This window comes from Blennius ocellaris (assembly GCF_963422515.1).
Source record: "Blennius ocellaris genome assembly, chromosome: 7".
Classification (NCBI taxonomy): Eukaryota; Metazoa; Chordata; class Actinopteri; order Blenniiformes; family Blenniidae; genus Blennius; species Blennius ocellaris.
The window spans coordinates 30,511,450-30,528,781 of NC_137656.1; the positions used below are offsets into that span (position 1 = coordinate 30,511,450).

The 17,332-nt window shown below is 46.6% G+C and overlaps 1 protein-coding gene across 1 annotated transcript in view; it reads left to right on the forward strand.

Annotated features, from left to right (window-relative positions):
• Window positions 1–17,332, forward strand: part of fras1 (Fraser extracellular matrix complex subunit 1) — a gene marked incomplete at its 3' end in the record, with an annotated part of 263,420 nt that overhangs the window by 183,131 nt on the left and 62,957 nt on the right. Inside the window, exons 14-17 of the mRNA XM_080499235.1 lie at window positions 1,983–2,126; window positions 7,914–8,054; window positions 10,213–10,353; window positions 10,425–10,592. Of these exons, the coding sequence (XP_080355361.1) occupies window positions 1,983–2,126; window positions 7,914–8,054; window positions 10,213–10,353; window positions 10,425–10,592 (594 nt within the window). The remainder of the gene's footprint in view (window positions 1–1,982; window positions 2,127–7,913; window positions 8,055–10,212; window positions 10,354–10,424; window positions 10,593–17,332) is intronic.

Sequence of the window (17,332 nt, forward strand, 5' to 3'; positions counted from 1 at the left end):
GAGTTTCTGTTTGTCGTGTTTTAAATGTAATTATTGGGGGTTATGTTAGGTTTGTAGTGTTGGTAATAATTGTGTTGTGTTGTGTTTTTGTTGCTTAGTTCATGTAGTTTAGTTTATTAGTTGTAAGTTGTCAACCAGCAGTGAAGAAGGTTTTGTGTGTCTTGTCGTCCTGACATGGTCTGCCTGTGGGAGTGTCAAAATAAAATGTGTGCGGCTCTTTGGGTGTTGTGTTCAGTGGGAAACGGGACCAAATGGCTCTTTGAGCATTAAAGGTTGCCGACCCCTGCTCTGGATGGAGGGTTAGCTCCTCCCCCCATAGATGGAGTGTTAGCTCCTCCCCTCTGACTTTGCACTTTATTGTATTTATCCATTTTTAGCTCTATTTATTATTGTAACTCTTTATTGAATATTCTTATCTTGGTTTATGACTGCTTTTTATCTCCGGATGGTTTTATTGCAGTTTCTCTTTATCTATTCTTGATCTTATCTTAATTATTTATTGGTGAATTGTGGAACACTGAGCTCTTGTGTGTCTTGTTTTTGCTCGACTAATTATCTGCTTGTTACAAATGTGTAAAACAAGTGTACCTACGGGAGAAAAATCCTGATTATTTTCACTCCTGTCAAACATATAATGTCAGCCGCTTCAACTTCCGTGTTGGGACAGAGATCGCGGACGCAATGCGAGGACACACCTCGGGACTCGGAACAGCTCCGGTGTCCCGGTGCACCACGTGTGGATGCAGTCCGAGTCTGATCTTCACGTTCTGTCACGTCGTGTCACGTCGCACGCACCGGCAGGTTCTGGAACTCCAGTGTCCAGGAACCGGAGCTCTGGCATGGCATGCGGCGGCGCACGCAATGGAGCACTGGCCAGCGACGTGATGTGACGCGACGAGCAGACTCGGGAGAGCATCAGTTATGGCCATAGCGTCTGCTTCAGAGTCCCAGTCTCTGTCCCTGCCTAGAATCTGCTCTTTTGGGGACCAACATGAAAGGTACACAGCAAAAAAACAAACAAAAAAACCCCAAAACAACCAGTGCAAAGCTGAATATGTTAACAATAGTGGATTCATACAGCCGACATATTGTAATATTGAGGGCGTGTAGTAAATCACTGACCAATCAGCAGATGGCTCCTCAAAAAACTGTTCTGTTGTTTTATTTTAAAAATGTTTTACATTTTATAGACTTTTGGGTTTTGGGTGGTGAATCGTCTGATAGAACTAGTGGAAACACTTGGATTGTCTGTTTATTGGTCTCGTCCACCTCTGAGACCTTTTCACCAAGCTTTCCATCTCCTCTGGATGTCACAGAAAGCTCCAGCCCTTCCTCTAGTAACGGTTCAGAAAATCCACAATGTCCTCTCTCTACCTGTCCTCGTCATTGTCTCATTTGATGTCAGTGGATTTCCAACCTTGCTGAGCACAACTTGAGTTGAGATAATGGATAGTGCCTCAAACTGCTTTGAGATTCCCCAGAAGTCACTTTCCATGGTTGCCCCAACTCCTCTGTTAGTAGTCTTCAGGCCCACCCTTGTTAGCGGCAATGCCCTGAGCCAAGCAGCTTGAAGACTTCTCAGTTCACTAATATTCAAGGCAGCATTGTCAGATTGTCAACATGCCACAAGGTCTTTACCGACAACTATTAATAATCCCTTGTACATGAACACAAACTGTGTGAGCCGTGACAGTCAATCACACTCAGTGCAGAGTTCATGCTTCTGCTATCATTTTCTACTGAGTATTCATTGATTTTATTCCTCAAATCATTTTAAATTGTCTGTAGTTACTGGAAAACAACATTCTGTCTGACTGCTCTCTGAGAGTGTTGATTTGTAAGTTAGTTCAAACTTCAGATTTGTCTGAGTGTACCTGCAACTTTAGATGTGAGTTGTGGAAACCGACTAACACAAATCTGCACCAATGACATTGCACACAGAATTGAACTGAACCATATTCTGTCCTTGTTTTCATCAACAGGCTGTCATGATTCATGCTTGAACTGCAGAGGACCCGGCCAGCAGAACTGTGTGTCCTGTTTGGATAAGGCTGCCCTGCTGAAAGACGGCTCGTGTGTCCTTGACTGTGGCGAGGGTTTCTACAGTCAGACAGGCATCTGCTACGGTACAGTTAAAACATCTCTCATTTTGTGTATTGAAGTGTTGAAAGCACTGGGAATGATAGCTGGTCCGATATAATAGTTCTTCTCCATTTATGTTGGCAGGATATTTATATAGGGTAATCATGACATTCTCCCTTTGACTAATGAGGCTAAAATGGGTTTTTATTGGGTTTGGATCTGTTTGAACTGTTATCTGTACATCTGAAGGAGTTACTGTGCGAAAACAACCAAGAGATAATCTAAAAACTACTAATCTTTCAAATGTCATCAGGGATTAAAATATATTCTTATTGATCCAGTTTCCAAGTTCTTATTGATTTTACAAAACAGATCAGAGATAGTATAAATGAAGCATTTTCCTTGACAAATATGTCCACTTTTATTTTTGCTCCCATTTTTCAGGAGCTTAACGCAAAGATCAAATTATTTTTCTATGTGCACAAAAGGCCCATTTCTCTCAAATATTGTTCACAATTGTGTCGAAATCTGTGTTAGTGAGACAATTAGCAGCGAACCATCAAAAATCACTTTAACCTGTAAATATGACAGGCTGTATCTTTTTATTACTGCATTGAGTCAGAAATGTGCAGAGAAATATAATTTCGATGAAGAGCTTAGCCGGGCAGCAGCGGGCAGACTTGAGGCCGAGCTTGTATAGCTTCTTCATGACGTCCCGGTACTGGGCACGTTGCTCCACAACCTCGGGAGTATAGACCTCAAAGATGTGACTAGGATAGCCATCATATTTCAGTGTACCCCACAGTTTCTGAGCAGCACGCACCACCTTCTCCCAAGTTTTTGAATTGGTGAAAGCAGATTAGCATTGCTTGTGGCTTGTCCCACGGGCCCGGTTTAGCGGTTAGTGTGCGGCGAACCCAGTCTAATTCAGGTGGGGACAGCAAAATATCAGTGCCAAGCAAATCGAAGAGCAGTTGGGAGAACAAGGCAGTTGGTTGGGGACCCTCTATGTTTTCGGGCATGCCGAGGATGCTGACTTCTCCCTTCGAGGTCAGTTAGTTTAGGTTTCAGCTTAGCATTTCACGGTTAGCAATGCTGAGATCATGCCAGTGATGATTCTTCTTCCGGCTCTCAGCGAAGGCGGACACTTTTCTCTTCTCTCCTCTCCCGCTCGCCCTCCCCGCTTGCTGCTCCCGTCCTGTACTGTCCTGTGTCTGATCTATCAAGAGAATCTCTTCAGACCCGCATCCGAATTTAACCGGAACCATGGAATTGATCAGCTGGTCTCTCAATGCGATCGACCAAATTTTTACGACATGAAGATCGGGCAAAGGAGAGCCCGCATGTCCCGATGGGACGTTTGCAGCCGGATACATGCTGAATTCCTGGGGTTCCTGGAGGCAACTGTGTTTGGCCATTCTTTCCATGGAGGACATGGAGGACATCTACATATTGGGATTCATGATAGCAGGTATGCTGCTGATTGGGGCTGGCGGCTTTCTGATCTATCGCAAAGTTGAGAAGACGCGGGCAGCCGCATTGGGAAGGCTGCCTATCGTCACTGAAGGACTGTGCCGAGCTTTGAAGGCTCAGACTCAGGTGATAAACAAACTCAAGAGTACAACTCTTGAACGCTTACGCGAAATTGGATCGATCTTGGAGGATATTCGAACTCGGTTGGGAAGCTAAAAAATCTTGCCACAATTGGAGCAGCATTGGAGACCAGACCAGGTCGACAGACAAAGCTGAAGCGCCTGAACGAAAACAAAGATAATCAACATCCGACTCCCAGACACCCAGTCGCTAAGGCTGTGTTTTGTCTTCAACTCTCCTGGATGTGAGTGTGGAATGAAGGCTCTAACCCCCCCCCCCCCCCCCTGGCCTTCCTCCCCTCCTCCCACCCTCCCTCCCCGGACATTTCTGCCCACTGGAATTTTACCAGCACCTTTCACCGTATTTGCTGTGCACCTCACCCAAATCCCCAGCAGAGGCCGCTGGAAGAGGGCGGCTGCGCGCCCGAGGGGCTGCGCGCGAAACACCTTCTCCTAGCGGCGGGCTGCAAAACTACCCTTCACATATCCCAAGTGCTGTCTCGAGAAATCTGTTGTAACCTGTCTGTGTTGATGCTAAATGTGCCTGAGGTGGGGGTTTTTTCCCCAATTACAGACTCTGCTCCTTAGAGCATAGTCTTTAATCTGCCTTTTTTCCCTCCTCTCCTCACCTCATGTTTTCCTTCTTTCCCCAAAACTTTCTATGCAATTTCGTTGTACCTGTACCTGTACCTGTGAATGACAAATAAATCTGATTCTGATTCTGATTCTGATTCTGATTTTGATTCTGATGCTAGATTCTTCTCACCCGGGTTCCTCTGTCTTCGCTTTCTTCAATGTGGATTCACTTGGACTTTATATATTAAGTAATGCACAGGCAGAGAAACAATAAGTAAGGCCAAATGCCTGAGTAGGAATGTTAAAAATCGGGAGCTCTGAAACGCACGTCTACTGCATTAGACTGCTGACCCGGAAGTCACTAAGACAGGTTTAAACACGCGTTGGAAAAAAATAAAATAAATTTAAGACATGGGTTTGGTACAAACTGTCAAGAGTTGATCATCTGATTAACATTGAAAAGTGTTTTTCAGTAGTTTTTAGCCTTAGAAAGGACTTCTGATTTAAAGCAATTCTCAGCACCACTTTTTTCAGTCTCAATAACATTGAACCTATTGTATCTGTGATGGCACTGTTTTATGTATGTTCTGAAGAGACTTTCAGCAGGAACATACAGCTACATTTGTTGTCCATGAGAAAATCAGTGTGCAGCAAATTTTAATTTTCAGGTTAAACCAGATGTCTCAAGATGTGCTGCTGCTAAATACAGTAAAAGTGGAAGAGGTCAATGTTTCGTTTTAGTTTTAAATATCAGTGGTGAATTGAGGGTCAAGGTTTGTTTCGGCTCTTTTTTCCTGTATCCTTGTGGACCTTCTTGCCAGCATCCACTTCAGAATGATACGTCAGCAGCAGCCAGATTTAGCTAACAAACAATGCAAGAAGACTATAATTAGCAGCTCTTTCTGGCACTAATGAGGCTACTTGAACAAAGACATCCTGTATAAATATGGATGGTTTCTATTTTCAAGAGGAGCAGGCTAGGCTCCCTCAGGTCGATGGTGAACTTAGCAGCACATGCTTCAACTCTTTCTGTGTTTCAAAACAGCCGCAGGGGTGGAGGAGGGCCTTTCTTCTCATTTAGGTCCTGGGAGTTTGGAGGCTTTCAGTAAGGAGCCTTCTTACAGAAAATGTCAAAACCGAGGGAACTGTCTGGAAAAAGGTCAAACTCATTTGAACTTACCAGGTTGTGCTGTAATGTCTGGTTTATAATCTCGCTGTCATGAGGAAGCTGAAGGGCATTAACCTTCTCTCAGTTTTAACTGAACTGGGCTGCTGTCTGCTGTATCAGGCTGTGGAAAAGCATTTCTCACTTTTCACGAGAGAAAGGCATGTTACAGCATGTTTACTGAAAAACACAGTAAACTGTAAGGAGCCGCTATTTAAGACCAAAGATCAGAGACATTTATCAACAAGAGATGTTTTTGTCTCTTTCCAACAGAGACAATTTGTCTGAAAACACAAAACATGTTTCACCTTTGAAATAAAGATATCAGAGCTCATAAAGTTACTGCATACAATATATCACGGTTTCAGGTACATATGCAAACTTTATCTTAGCTTGCATTCTTTATGTACCAGAAATACAATTTCTTAACATTTTTGTTCTTTCAGCCATCTTCTCTGTTTTATCTAATTCACCAGTTTTGAGAATAATATAGAATGCATTCCTTTCTCTAGACCCCTCTTGTGGTTGTAGCCATTTTCACACTTTTAACATGAAATTTTTGTGGAGTTTCTCCACATATCAAACATACAGTTAAACCTGCATATTTACCAGTGAAAAAGAGCTTGTCTATGTTTAAATGTCTCGTTGGTCATCTTCAATTGTGAGTGAAAATATTTAGAAAGATAGTCTGGTGTGCAAACCAATCAAAAATCACCTGTTTCATATAATGTACAGAAAGCTTCACAATTGGTTAATAAACTGCAGAGAACTTATAGAGTCACTGTACACTAGAGTCACTACAGGGACTCGAGTCACTGCAGACAAGAGTCACTGCAGACTAGATTAATTACAGAGACAAGAGTCACTGCAGACTACAGTAACTGCAAAGCCTATAGAGTCACTGCAGACTAGAGTCACTACAGAGACTAGAGTCACTACAGACACGAGTCACTGCAGGCAAGAGTCACCGCAGAGCCTATAGAGTCACTGCAGACTAGAGTCACTACAGAGACTAGAGTCACTGCAGACTAGAGTCACTACAGAGATGAGAGTCACTGCAGACTACAGTCACTACAGAGACTAGAGTCACTGCAGACTAGAGTGACTGCAGAGCCTATAGTCACTTCAGACTAGAGTCACTCCAGACTAGAATCACTATAGAGATGAGAGTCACTACAGACTAGAGCCACTACAGACTGGAGTCACTGCAGACTAGAGTCAGTATGGGGTATGGGGCGTTATAGCTCATTTGGTAGAGCAGTTATCTCCCAGATTGGAGTGACAGCGCCTTGCATGGTTGCAGCCTCCAATAGTGTCTGAATGTGTGTTTGAATGAGTGAATGTGATGAGCTATGTAAAGCGCTTTGGGGCTGCTCAAACAGCTATAAAGCGCTATATAAGTGAAATCCATTTACCATTTAAAGTCACTACAGACTGGAGTCACTACAGAGACTCGAGTCACTGCAGACTAGAGTCAGTATAGACTAGAGTCACGACAGACTTGAGTCACTGCAGACAAGTCAGTACAGACTCAAGTTACTCCAGAGACTAGAGTAACTGCAGACTCGTGTCACTATAAACTAGAGTCACTGCAAAGACAAGAGTCACTACAGAGTGGAATCACTAAAGACTAGAGTCACTGCAGACTAGAGTCACTGTAGACACTAGAGTCACTGCAGACACTAGAGTCACTACAGACTAGAGTAACTGCAGAGTCTATAGAGTCACTCAAGACTGGAGTCACTACAGACCCTATAGAGTCACTGCAGAGCCTATAGAGTCACTACAGACTAGAGTCACTACAGACTAGAGTCTCTGCAGATTGGAGTCACTACATACTACAGTCACTACAGACTGGAGTCACTGCAGGTTAGAGTCGGTATGGGGTATTGCGGTATGGGGCGTCATAGCTCGGTTGGTAGAGCAGTTCTCACCAAATTGGAGTGACAGCGCCTTGCATGGTTGCAGCCTCCAATAGTGTCTGAATGTGTGTTTGAATGGGTGAATGTGATGAACTATGTAAAGCGCTTTGGGGCTGCTCACACAGCTATAAAGCGCTATATAAGTGAAATCCATTTACCATTTAGAGTCACTACAGACTAGAGTCACTACAGAGACTAGAGTCACTGCAGACCAGAGTCAGTACAGACTGGATTCACTGCATACTGGAGTCACTGCAATGACTAGAGTCACTACAGAGACTAGAGTCATTACAGACTAGAGTCACTAGAGAATCTATAGAGTCACTGCAGACTAGAGTCACTACAGACTAGTTAGTACAAACTCGAGTCACTCCAGAGACTAGAGTCACAACAGAGACAAGAGTCACTGCAGACTCGTGTCACTACAGACTAGAGTCAGTACAGACTAGAGTCACTGCAGAGGGGTGGTAGAGTCACATGTGGCTGCAAGCGCCAGGCTACAGACCCCTGCTTTAGTTTTTGACTTGATTTCTTCTAATGAGCAGTCTTTTGATGTTTACATGCTGTGTTTCACAGCCTGCGATTCTTCCTGTGCATCTTGCTTCCCTGACAATCCCAAGTGTATGAGCTGCCCAGCAGGAACTGCTCTGCATCATGGGAAATGTCTTTCCAAGTGTCCCAATCAGCATTACCTGGACAAACACAACCGATGCAGAGGTAAGTGTTACTTTTCATTGCTCAACCGCCATTTGATGGAAATAATGCAGGCTGATGCAGTTTAATTATTTCACTTATTTAGTCCCTCCATCATAACTAAATTAACAAATCTAATGGACTTTCAACATTGAAAATTATTCTATTCAAAATCCTGTTACACTAAAAGGAACCGCAGAAGAAGCACATGATTTATTCATGGGTATATTTTTACTTTAATTATGTAAAACAAAATTGCAAATATCATTGCTGTGATGCATGTGGTCAGACGAAAGATCAAGAAAACAATGGGCACCCACTGTTTGCACTTTAATATCCATATGCAAAATTCAAAATGACTCATTTTGAGAAATTGAACTTTTTGTAAATGTTTGAAAGCCAAAATGGCTCTCCAACAAGAGGGCGGTCCCATCAGTTGAACAATGGGCCACATGTTTCGTCTTCTGATAGAATGACACTGACACTGGTGTTGGATCCTGAGGACCTCCCTCAGGATGTGACAACAAAGGTAAAGAAAAAGACTGGAACCAACAATTCTTCATTTAATAATAATTTACCAAAACACTTGTATGAAGAAATACAATATTGGTGTCAGTGTCACCCAATCTGTTTGTTTTCACCCTGACACTCTTCATTTGCCTCTTTGAAAGGACTGTCAAATCACTGATTTTGCTAAACAGTACCGTGAGGCCAAACCCTTTGACATACTCACTAACATACAAAGCAGGAGCCTGAAACAACCCCACACCTCAGGTAGACGCCACTCAATTAGACTACGTATATCCAAAATACTAACAAAACACACATGCACTTATATTGTGGGCCTTGCACCGTTTCTGCATCTCCTCCGTCATCCAGTTCGAAAGGGTGCACGGACAACTCGTCCACAAAACAATTTCAGCATTATTGATTTGGAGGATTGGATTTCAAAGTATAGTTGACATATTTGGAATGATTATTAACTATATTTTTACCCCAAAACATAAGATGTTATATATATTTGCCGCAAAAACATAGGCAGTGGCTGATTTAGCGGGCCACGTGCACCGGCTCAGATACGGTCTTCAGAAATATGATTTTCAGAAATGGATTTCAGAAAACAATTAGGCTTTGCAGTTGAAAAGCTTTGTAGCTGACAGCTTTAAGTGATGTGTTCAGGTGCATCACGTAAACCCACCTTCCAACATGTTAAGGACAGGGCGTCCTGTGTGCAAAGAAGACCATTCTTTGCGAGAAACAAAGCCATTTATACTATTAAATATATATGGACATACTGTATAGTAGATATATGACACAATGACACATATATAGAATAGAAATTAGAAATAATGTGTAAAAGTATGTTGTACGGGATTTATTTTCTCCCAAAAAATTCTGAAATCTCATCTGTGAACAAGTTGTCCTCTGAGGGTGCTGTCTGTGGATGAGTTGTCCTCTGAGGGTTCTGTCCATGGACTAGTTGTCCTCTGAGGGTGCTGTACGTAGACGAGTTGTCCTCTGAGGGTGCCAGCCATGGACATATTGTCCTCTGAGGGTGCTGGCCGTGGACGAGTTGTCCTCTGAGGGTGCTGTCTGTGGACAAGTTGTCCTCTAAAGGTACTCTCCGTGGACAGGTTGCCCTCTGAGAGTGCTGTCTAGACGAGTTGTCCTCCGAGGGTTTCGTCTGTGGATGAGTTGTCCTCTGAGGGTGCTGTCCTTGGGCGAGTTGTCCTCTGAGGTTGCCATCCATGGACATATTGTCCTCTGAGGGTGCTGTCCATGGACAAGTTGTCCTCTGAGGATGCCATCCGTGGATGTGTTGTCCTCTGAGGGTGCTGTCTGTGGACAAGTTGTACTCTAAAGGTACTCTCCGTGGATGAGTTGTCTTTTGAGGGTGCTGTCCGTGGATGAGTTGTCTGGGTTGCAGTTTTGTGGAGGGGTTTTCCGTGGATGTGTTGTCCTTCAACGGGGAGCAGGCTCCCCAATGGCATACTGAATCAGGACAGCTGGATTGGGACACCTTTTGACCCTCATTGTGGGAGCAGCATGACCTGATTAAGCCACGTGGATCAGAAGTGAAACAAGTCCAGCTGTTCTGATTCGGGTTTTGCTGAGAAACACATGACTTTCTTCATTGTCTTCTTTATGTGTGGAACCCTCAAAGATTTTTCTGTCTCCCCAGGCTGCCACAGCTCCTGCACCTCCTGCTGGGGTCCCTCCGTGTCTCAGTGCACCCGGTGTCCCGGTGGGCTGTATCTCCACCAGGGCCAGTGTGTTGAAGCCTGTGGGGAGGGTCTGTACTCTCAGGACAACAGCTGCCACAGTGAGCAATGAATCTCCAGGAATTCTTTGGGTGGTCTGTGTGTCTTGTGACACTAATGTCCATGTGCTCAGATTGTCATCCCACCTGCCGCTCATGTGTGGGCCCACTGGCCTCAGACTGCCTCCACTGCCTCAAACCGGAGGAGGTGATGCTGCCACATTCCAGCCACAGTCTCCATGGTGTGTGTGCGGCTGGATGTCCCACACAAAGCTTCTTGGATGAGAGGCAGTCCTGCAGAGGTAACAGCAGGAGCTTTTTCTCTTCCTTTTCTCTTCCCACAAATTGAGCCCTCGGGGGCAGATAGCGTATGTCTGAAGCTCTTGGTGTTTGTTCTTAGTAGTTACCAAGCAATCTTCACTCACATTGGGTTTTGAACCCATGTGCATATGTTTTGAGTTTTAAACTTCAGTCCTGTAGCTGATAGATTGCATGTCGAGTATCTTTTGCAGAAGTCTTCAGGTTTAGATACTGTAGGAGAGTGATTTTTCTTTTGGGTTCAAAGTGTGTGTTGTGTGTGCGAATGTTCCTTCTGAGGGGTGTGTGTGTGGAGAACCCTTAGGCTTCTCCAAACTAGGCTGTTGTTAGGGTGAAATTGTGTGTGAAATGAGCCAAATTCTGGGCTGGTTGCAGGTTTCAAAAGCTACTCTGTCAAGTGAGAATGGTTATCAGCCACTTCCCAACACAACTACACGGCAGACAGGCAGAGTCCACCAGCACCACCAGAGTCCACCTGCAGGATGGCAGTGAAGAGGACGAGACAATATGTCCAGCCCTGTGTGTGCTCTCTTCTTGGGGTTTAGTCTCTGTGTTCACCGTCCAGCCGGCGCGCAGCACTTGGCAGGAGCCAGGGATTTGTTCCGATTGCTTTCTGCTCTCCAAACATTCTGGTTTGGTTCAGAAGGCTGGAGCTGCAGTTATCCTGGGAAGAGTTTTTTCAGCTTTGTTCCTGTTGTGAGAACAGTTGTTTGCATATGAGAACATAACAACCCTGATTCCTGATTGCATGAGGTTTCAAAAACTTGATAAACATTAATAATTTAGGTAACAATTAATCACTATTAGTACAGTATGAATACCCTGTATCTTGATAAAAGTTGGTTTATCCTAAAATAATGTAGTTTTTCATACTATCCATGCACAGTAGTTGCAGTTTGCTGTTGGATTAAGTTTTTTTAATCCAATATTTCTTGTGAAAAGGCTATACGCAGTTTCCTTCCCACTATACCAAATCTTCCAGGAAAGTGCTCTCACAGCATACTGCTGCCTCTACAATGTTTATGGTGGGGCTCTTCAATTATTTACCCCGCAGGGCCAAAATCAGATCAGCATGCCAAACCAAGGGCTGGACGACTGCACATTTTTTTGCACTATATCAGTAAAAGTTGCTTTAATTGCAGATGTTTTAGCTGATGTTGTCAGGGATACGGACAGGACCCAAGTGCAGGACTCTGGAGGCAGGCTGGGTTCAAGCAAGTCTTTTATTTTAATGACAGCACAGACTGATGATAGCAGGATGCTCCTTGACGTGAGGAGTGCAGCAGACTCGATTCCAACGCCCGGGACAAAACGGACGAGACCTGGACGACTAACAAACTGGACCGGACGGACGGACGGGACATCTATAACAAACAAACCAACACTGAACAAACACACAGACAGGACATATATAGAGCAGGGTGATCACAGAAAGTGGCCACAGGTGTGGTGCTGGAAGCCCAGACCTATGGCCCGCCCACTCTTAAAGGAGACCTCAAGCCTAGTTCCTGACAGTACCCCCCCTCCACGACCGGCTCCAGACGGCCCAGGCATCTCAGGATGCTGCCTGTGGAAGTCTCTGATCATGCCTGGGTCCAAGATGTCCCTAGCAGGTACCCAGGCACGTTCCTCAGGCCCATACCCCTCCCAATCAACCAGGTACTGAAACCCCCGTCCACGCCGGCGAGCTGCCAGGAGCCGCCTGACTGAAAAAACCTCCTCACCCTCTACAATACGGGGGGGAGGAGGGGCTCTTGAAGAGGGAACCAGGGGGCTTTCCCGGGCAGGTTTAACCTTCGACACATGAAAGGTGGGGTGGACGCGAAACGAGCGGGGCAAACGAAGGCGGACTGCAGAGGGACCAACCAGCTTAATTATTGGATAAGGTCCAATAAACCTTGACGCCAGCTTCTTTGCGTCTGAGCGGATTGGCAGGTCCCGGGTGGAGAGCCACACACGCTGACCAACATCGTAAGTTGGTGCGGGAACCCGGCGCCGGTCTGCAAGCCGCTTGCACTCTGCAGAGCATTGCAAGAGCTTGCTTCTGGCCTTAAGCCAAGCGCGCTTGCATCGCCGCACCAACGCCAGAGCTGTCGGGACACTAACCTCCGACTCCAGGGCAGGGAACAGGGGAGGTTGGTAACCATACACACACTCGAAGGGAGACAGCCCAGTTGACGAACAGGGCAGGGAATTGTGCGCGTATTCCACCCAGACTAACTGCCTGTACCAAGAAGCCGGGCTGTCAGAGACCAGACACCGAAGTATGGACTCCAGCTCCTGGTTCACCCTCTCCGTCTGGCCGTTAGACTCTGGGTGGTAACCGGACGAAAGGCTCACCGTAGTTCCCAACAGCCTGCAAAACTCCCTCCAAAACCGAGACACGAACTGAGGCCCCCTGTCAGAGACAATGTCCCGCGGGAACCCGTGAAGGCGGAACACCTGCGTGAGCATGACCTCTGCCAGCTCCTTGGCTGATGGGAGTTTCGCTAAGGGCACAAAGTGGGCCATCTTGGAGAACCGGTCCACTACGGTGAGGATGGTGGTAAACCCTTCTGCGTCCGGGAGGCCAGTTACAAAGTCAATTGACAGGTCTGCCCATGGTCGGGTGGGTACTGGGAGCGGCTGCAACAGACCAGAGGGGCGAGACCGAGAGGTCTTGTTACGAGCACAAACAGGGCAAGCCCGGACATACTCATGGACCTCCCTGTTCATTCCTGGCCACTAGAAGCGCTGTTTCACCACAAACAGGGTGCGCTGAGTTCCTGGGTGGCAAGACAGAAGGTTAGTATGAGCCCATTGAATAACACTAGACCGTACCGGGGGACAAACAAACAGGCGATTGGGAGGACAACCTGGTGGCACAGTCACCCCCTCCAGAGCCCGCCGAACCCACTCCTCAATCTCCCACATCACCGCCCCCACCACACAGGTCGGAGGTAAAATTGGCGTGGGGGAACGAGGAGCAGGATCCAGTTCAAAGACCCGGGAAAGGGCGTCAGGCTTCACGTTCTTAGAACCAGGCCGATACGACACTACAAAGTCGAACCGGGTAAAGAACAGAGCCCACCGAGCTTGCCGAGAATTTAATCGTTTGGCAGATTTGATGTATTCAAGGTTTCTATGGTCGGTCCATACCACAAACGGGTACTCTGCGCCCTCCAGATAATGCCTCCACTCCTCCAACGCAGCTTTGATGGCCAGGAGCTCTCGATTGCCGATGTCATAGTTCTGCTCAGCCGGGGTCAGCCGCCTGGAGAAAAAAGCACAAGGGTGCAGCTTCCCATCCTCACTGCTGCGCTGAGAGAGCACTGCCCCGACATCTGACGCGTCCACCTCCACCACAAACTGCCGTCCTGGATCCGCCATACTAAGCACGGGGGACGAGGTGAACCTGGCCCTGAGCTCAGAAAACGCCTGCTCAGCCGAAGGACCCCAAGAAAACGGGACCTTGGGGGAAGTTAAGGCATGTACTGGCGCCGTGATGGAGCTGAATCCCCTGATAAACCGCCGGTAGAAGTTAGCAAACCCCAAAAATCGTAATAATTGTTTGCGGCTACCCGGGGTCGGCCAATCCGCTACAGCCCTGACCTTCTCCCTGTCCATCTCCACCCTCCCCTCTGAGATGACGTGCCCAAGAAAAGAAACTGTGGAAGCATGAAAAACACATTTCTCGGCTTTGACAAGCAAGTTGTTGCTGAGAAGACGCTCCAAAACATAACGAACATGACTGACATGACTGGCAAGATCCGAAGAAAAAAATCTAAATGTCATCGAGGTACACGAACAGAAACTTATTCAATGAGTCTCTCAGCACGTCATTGACTAGATTCCGGAACACTGCAGGAGCATTGCATAAACCGAAAGGCATCACCAAATACTCGTAGTGGCCAGAAGGTGTATTAAACGCCGTTTTCCACTCGTCCCCTTGCCTAATCCGGACCAGGTGGTAAGCATTGCGCAAGTCCAGCTTAGTAAAGACCTTGGCGCCCTGCAGGCGTTCAAAGGTCGAAGTCATGAGGGGTAGTGGGTAGCGGTTTTTAATGGTTATCTCATTGAGGCCCCTGTAGTCAATGCACGGCCGAAGTGTCTTGTCCTTCTTTGCCACAAAGAAAATTCCCGCCCCTGCAGGGGAGGACGAGGGTCTGATTATCCCAGCCTCTAAGGCGGACTCAATGTAATCCTTCATGGCCTGATTCTCGGGTTGTGAGAGAGAGTAAATGCGACCCTTGGGAGGAGTGGTACCCGGCAATAACTCAATGGCACAATCATAAGGACGATGTGGTGGCAGGGATGTTGCCTTCCCCTTATTGAACACCTCCTTTAGATCGTGGTAGCAGCTGGGCACTCGCCCAGGTCTGGATACACAGGAACCTCCACAGCTGCTACCTTAACTCCAGACACTGACCGACAATGTTCAGAGCAGACCCTTCCTCAACTCAAAATAACCCCCGACTCCCAGTCAATATGAGGCTTGTGCAAACATAACCAAGGAAGGCCCAGGATAACTGGGTAGGACGGACTTAAACCTAAATGAAATGAAATCTCCTCAACATGGGAGGGACCAAACAATAACTGAACAGAAAGAGTCTTTTTATCAATAGAAAATATTTTACGTCCATCCAACGCAAAAGCCTTTAAGGGCAATGATAACAGTTCCGTGGGGATATTGTGTCTCTCAGCCCACTTAAGGTCCATAAAGTTCTCATCTGCACCTGAGTCAATGAAAACCTCAATGTCCAAGGTGGTGTCGGCATACCTCAGTTTAGCCGGCGTGAGTCTTCTTAAAGGCGCAGTGGAGGAGTTCTTAAGACTCACTGGGGCCCTCCTGAACCCAGGTGAGCCTGTTCTTTTAACGGACAAGCTGCCGCTCTGTGCCCCTGCTGACCGCAGTACAAACACAGGCCGCTGGTCAGGCGCCGATGCCACTCCTGCGTAGAGATGCCGGTGCGACCAAGCTGCATCGGCTCCTCCGGAAGCTGTACAGCACTTGGAACTCGCGCCGGCAGAGAGGGGCGTGCTCCTCCCGTGTGCTCCTGGATTCTCCTCCCCGCTGGTCAGTCTGCCTCAGGCGATCACGGACCGTCAGACGATTCTCCATCTTGACCGCCAGGGCAATTAGGGAGTCCAAGTCGTCGGGGAGATGATGTACGCGACCCTCGACCTCTCAGTTGGAAACGCGCCCGGCTGCATCTCGAAGTGGAGACCACACTGGACCAAGAAGGGTCGCGAATCCTCGGAGTCCCCCGAGAAGCACGCTGGGCTTGAGAGCGGTGATGGCGGCATCACGACGGGGACAGCAGCTGGCGGCACCGCTGCGGCAGCAGGAACCCGAACCTCTGGGACCGAGAGATGAGCGAGGAGCTGCTGGAGCTGACCGGTGAGTTGGTTCAGTTGACTCTCCACTGAAGTGTGTCGATGGGAAAGGTCGTGGAGACCCGCCGTTAAACTAGCCAACTGCTCATCATGTTCCGTGAGCCGGTCTCCCTGCCGCCCAACTGCTCCCAGCAGCTGGCGACCAGAGTCCGCTGGGTCCATGAAGGTTGGTTTGTTCTGTCAGGGATACGGACAGGACCCAAGTGCAGGACTCTGGAGGCAGGCTGGGTTCAAGCAAGTCTTTTATTTTAATGACAGCACAGACTGATGATAGCAGGATGCTCCTTGACGTGAGGAGTGCAGCAGACTCGATTCCAACGCCCGGGACAAAACGGACGAGACCTGGACGACTAACAGACTGGACCGGACGGATGGACGGGACATCTATAACAAATAAACCAACACTGAACAAACACACAGACAGGACATATATAGAGCAGGGTGATCACAGAAAGTGGCCACAGGTGTGGTGCTGGAAGCCCAGACCTATGGCCCGCCCACTCTTAAAGGAGACCTCAAGCCTAGTTCCTGACAAATGTTACCATTTTTGCTATTATCATTGTTGTTACCATCATCATTATTATAGTAGTAGTCAAAGTGGTTGTAATAATAATTTAACCTAGGATTTTCCAAACTTGTGTTGAGCGCTGCCGGAAAAAAAAAGGAAGCGCAAAACCAAATATCTAATTATTTACACACTGAGAGAGACAGAGACAGAAATACACGGAGAGGCTTACAGTTTTTAACTTTTTAAATAATAAAATTGTTGTTTCAATGTTGCATTTGTTTCTCTTCTCTTATTTCATCCATTTATTGTTTTTAATTGTGGTCTGTTGTATTTGAAGTATAAAAACTGCTATATAAATGTAATTCAGAATCAGTTTTATTGACAGATATGTTTAACATATAAGGAATTTGACTTCAGTAGAAACTCTCGGTGCAAGTGTAACATTAAATAATAACAATAAACAAAAATATGAATACAAACAGTTATTGCAGACTAATATATATATATATACAGGAGCTAAATAAGATAATGGTGGGTACGTAGTGCAAATAATGAGTGGTGTTGGGATTTCTTACCTCATCAGGATCACTAGGAACCATTTATGTAGTGTTTTGGCAGTTTGGCTATCGACAATGATTAACAATCATCAAAGATAGTTATTAATTATGTTATTGAAAATGTAATCTGATCTGTATCAGTAGGTCTGACATTATGTGACTGACTAGTTCATCAGAGTGACAGCTGGGGGAAGAAACTGCTCTTGTGGCAGCTTGTTTGGTGTACAGCAGTGCTTCTCAAATGGTGGGGCGCGCCCCCCTGGGGGGGCGTGGTGGGGTGTCA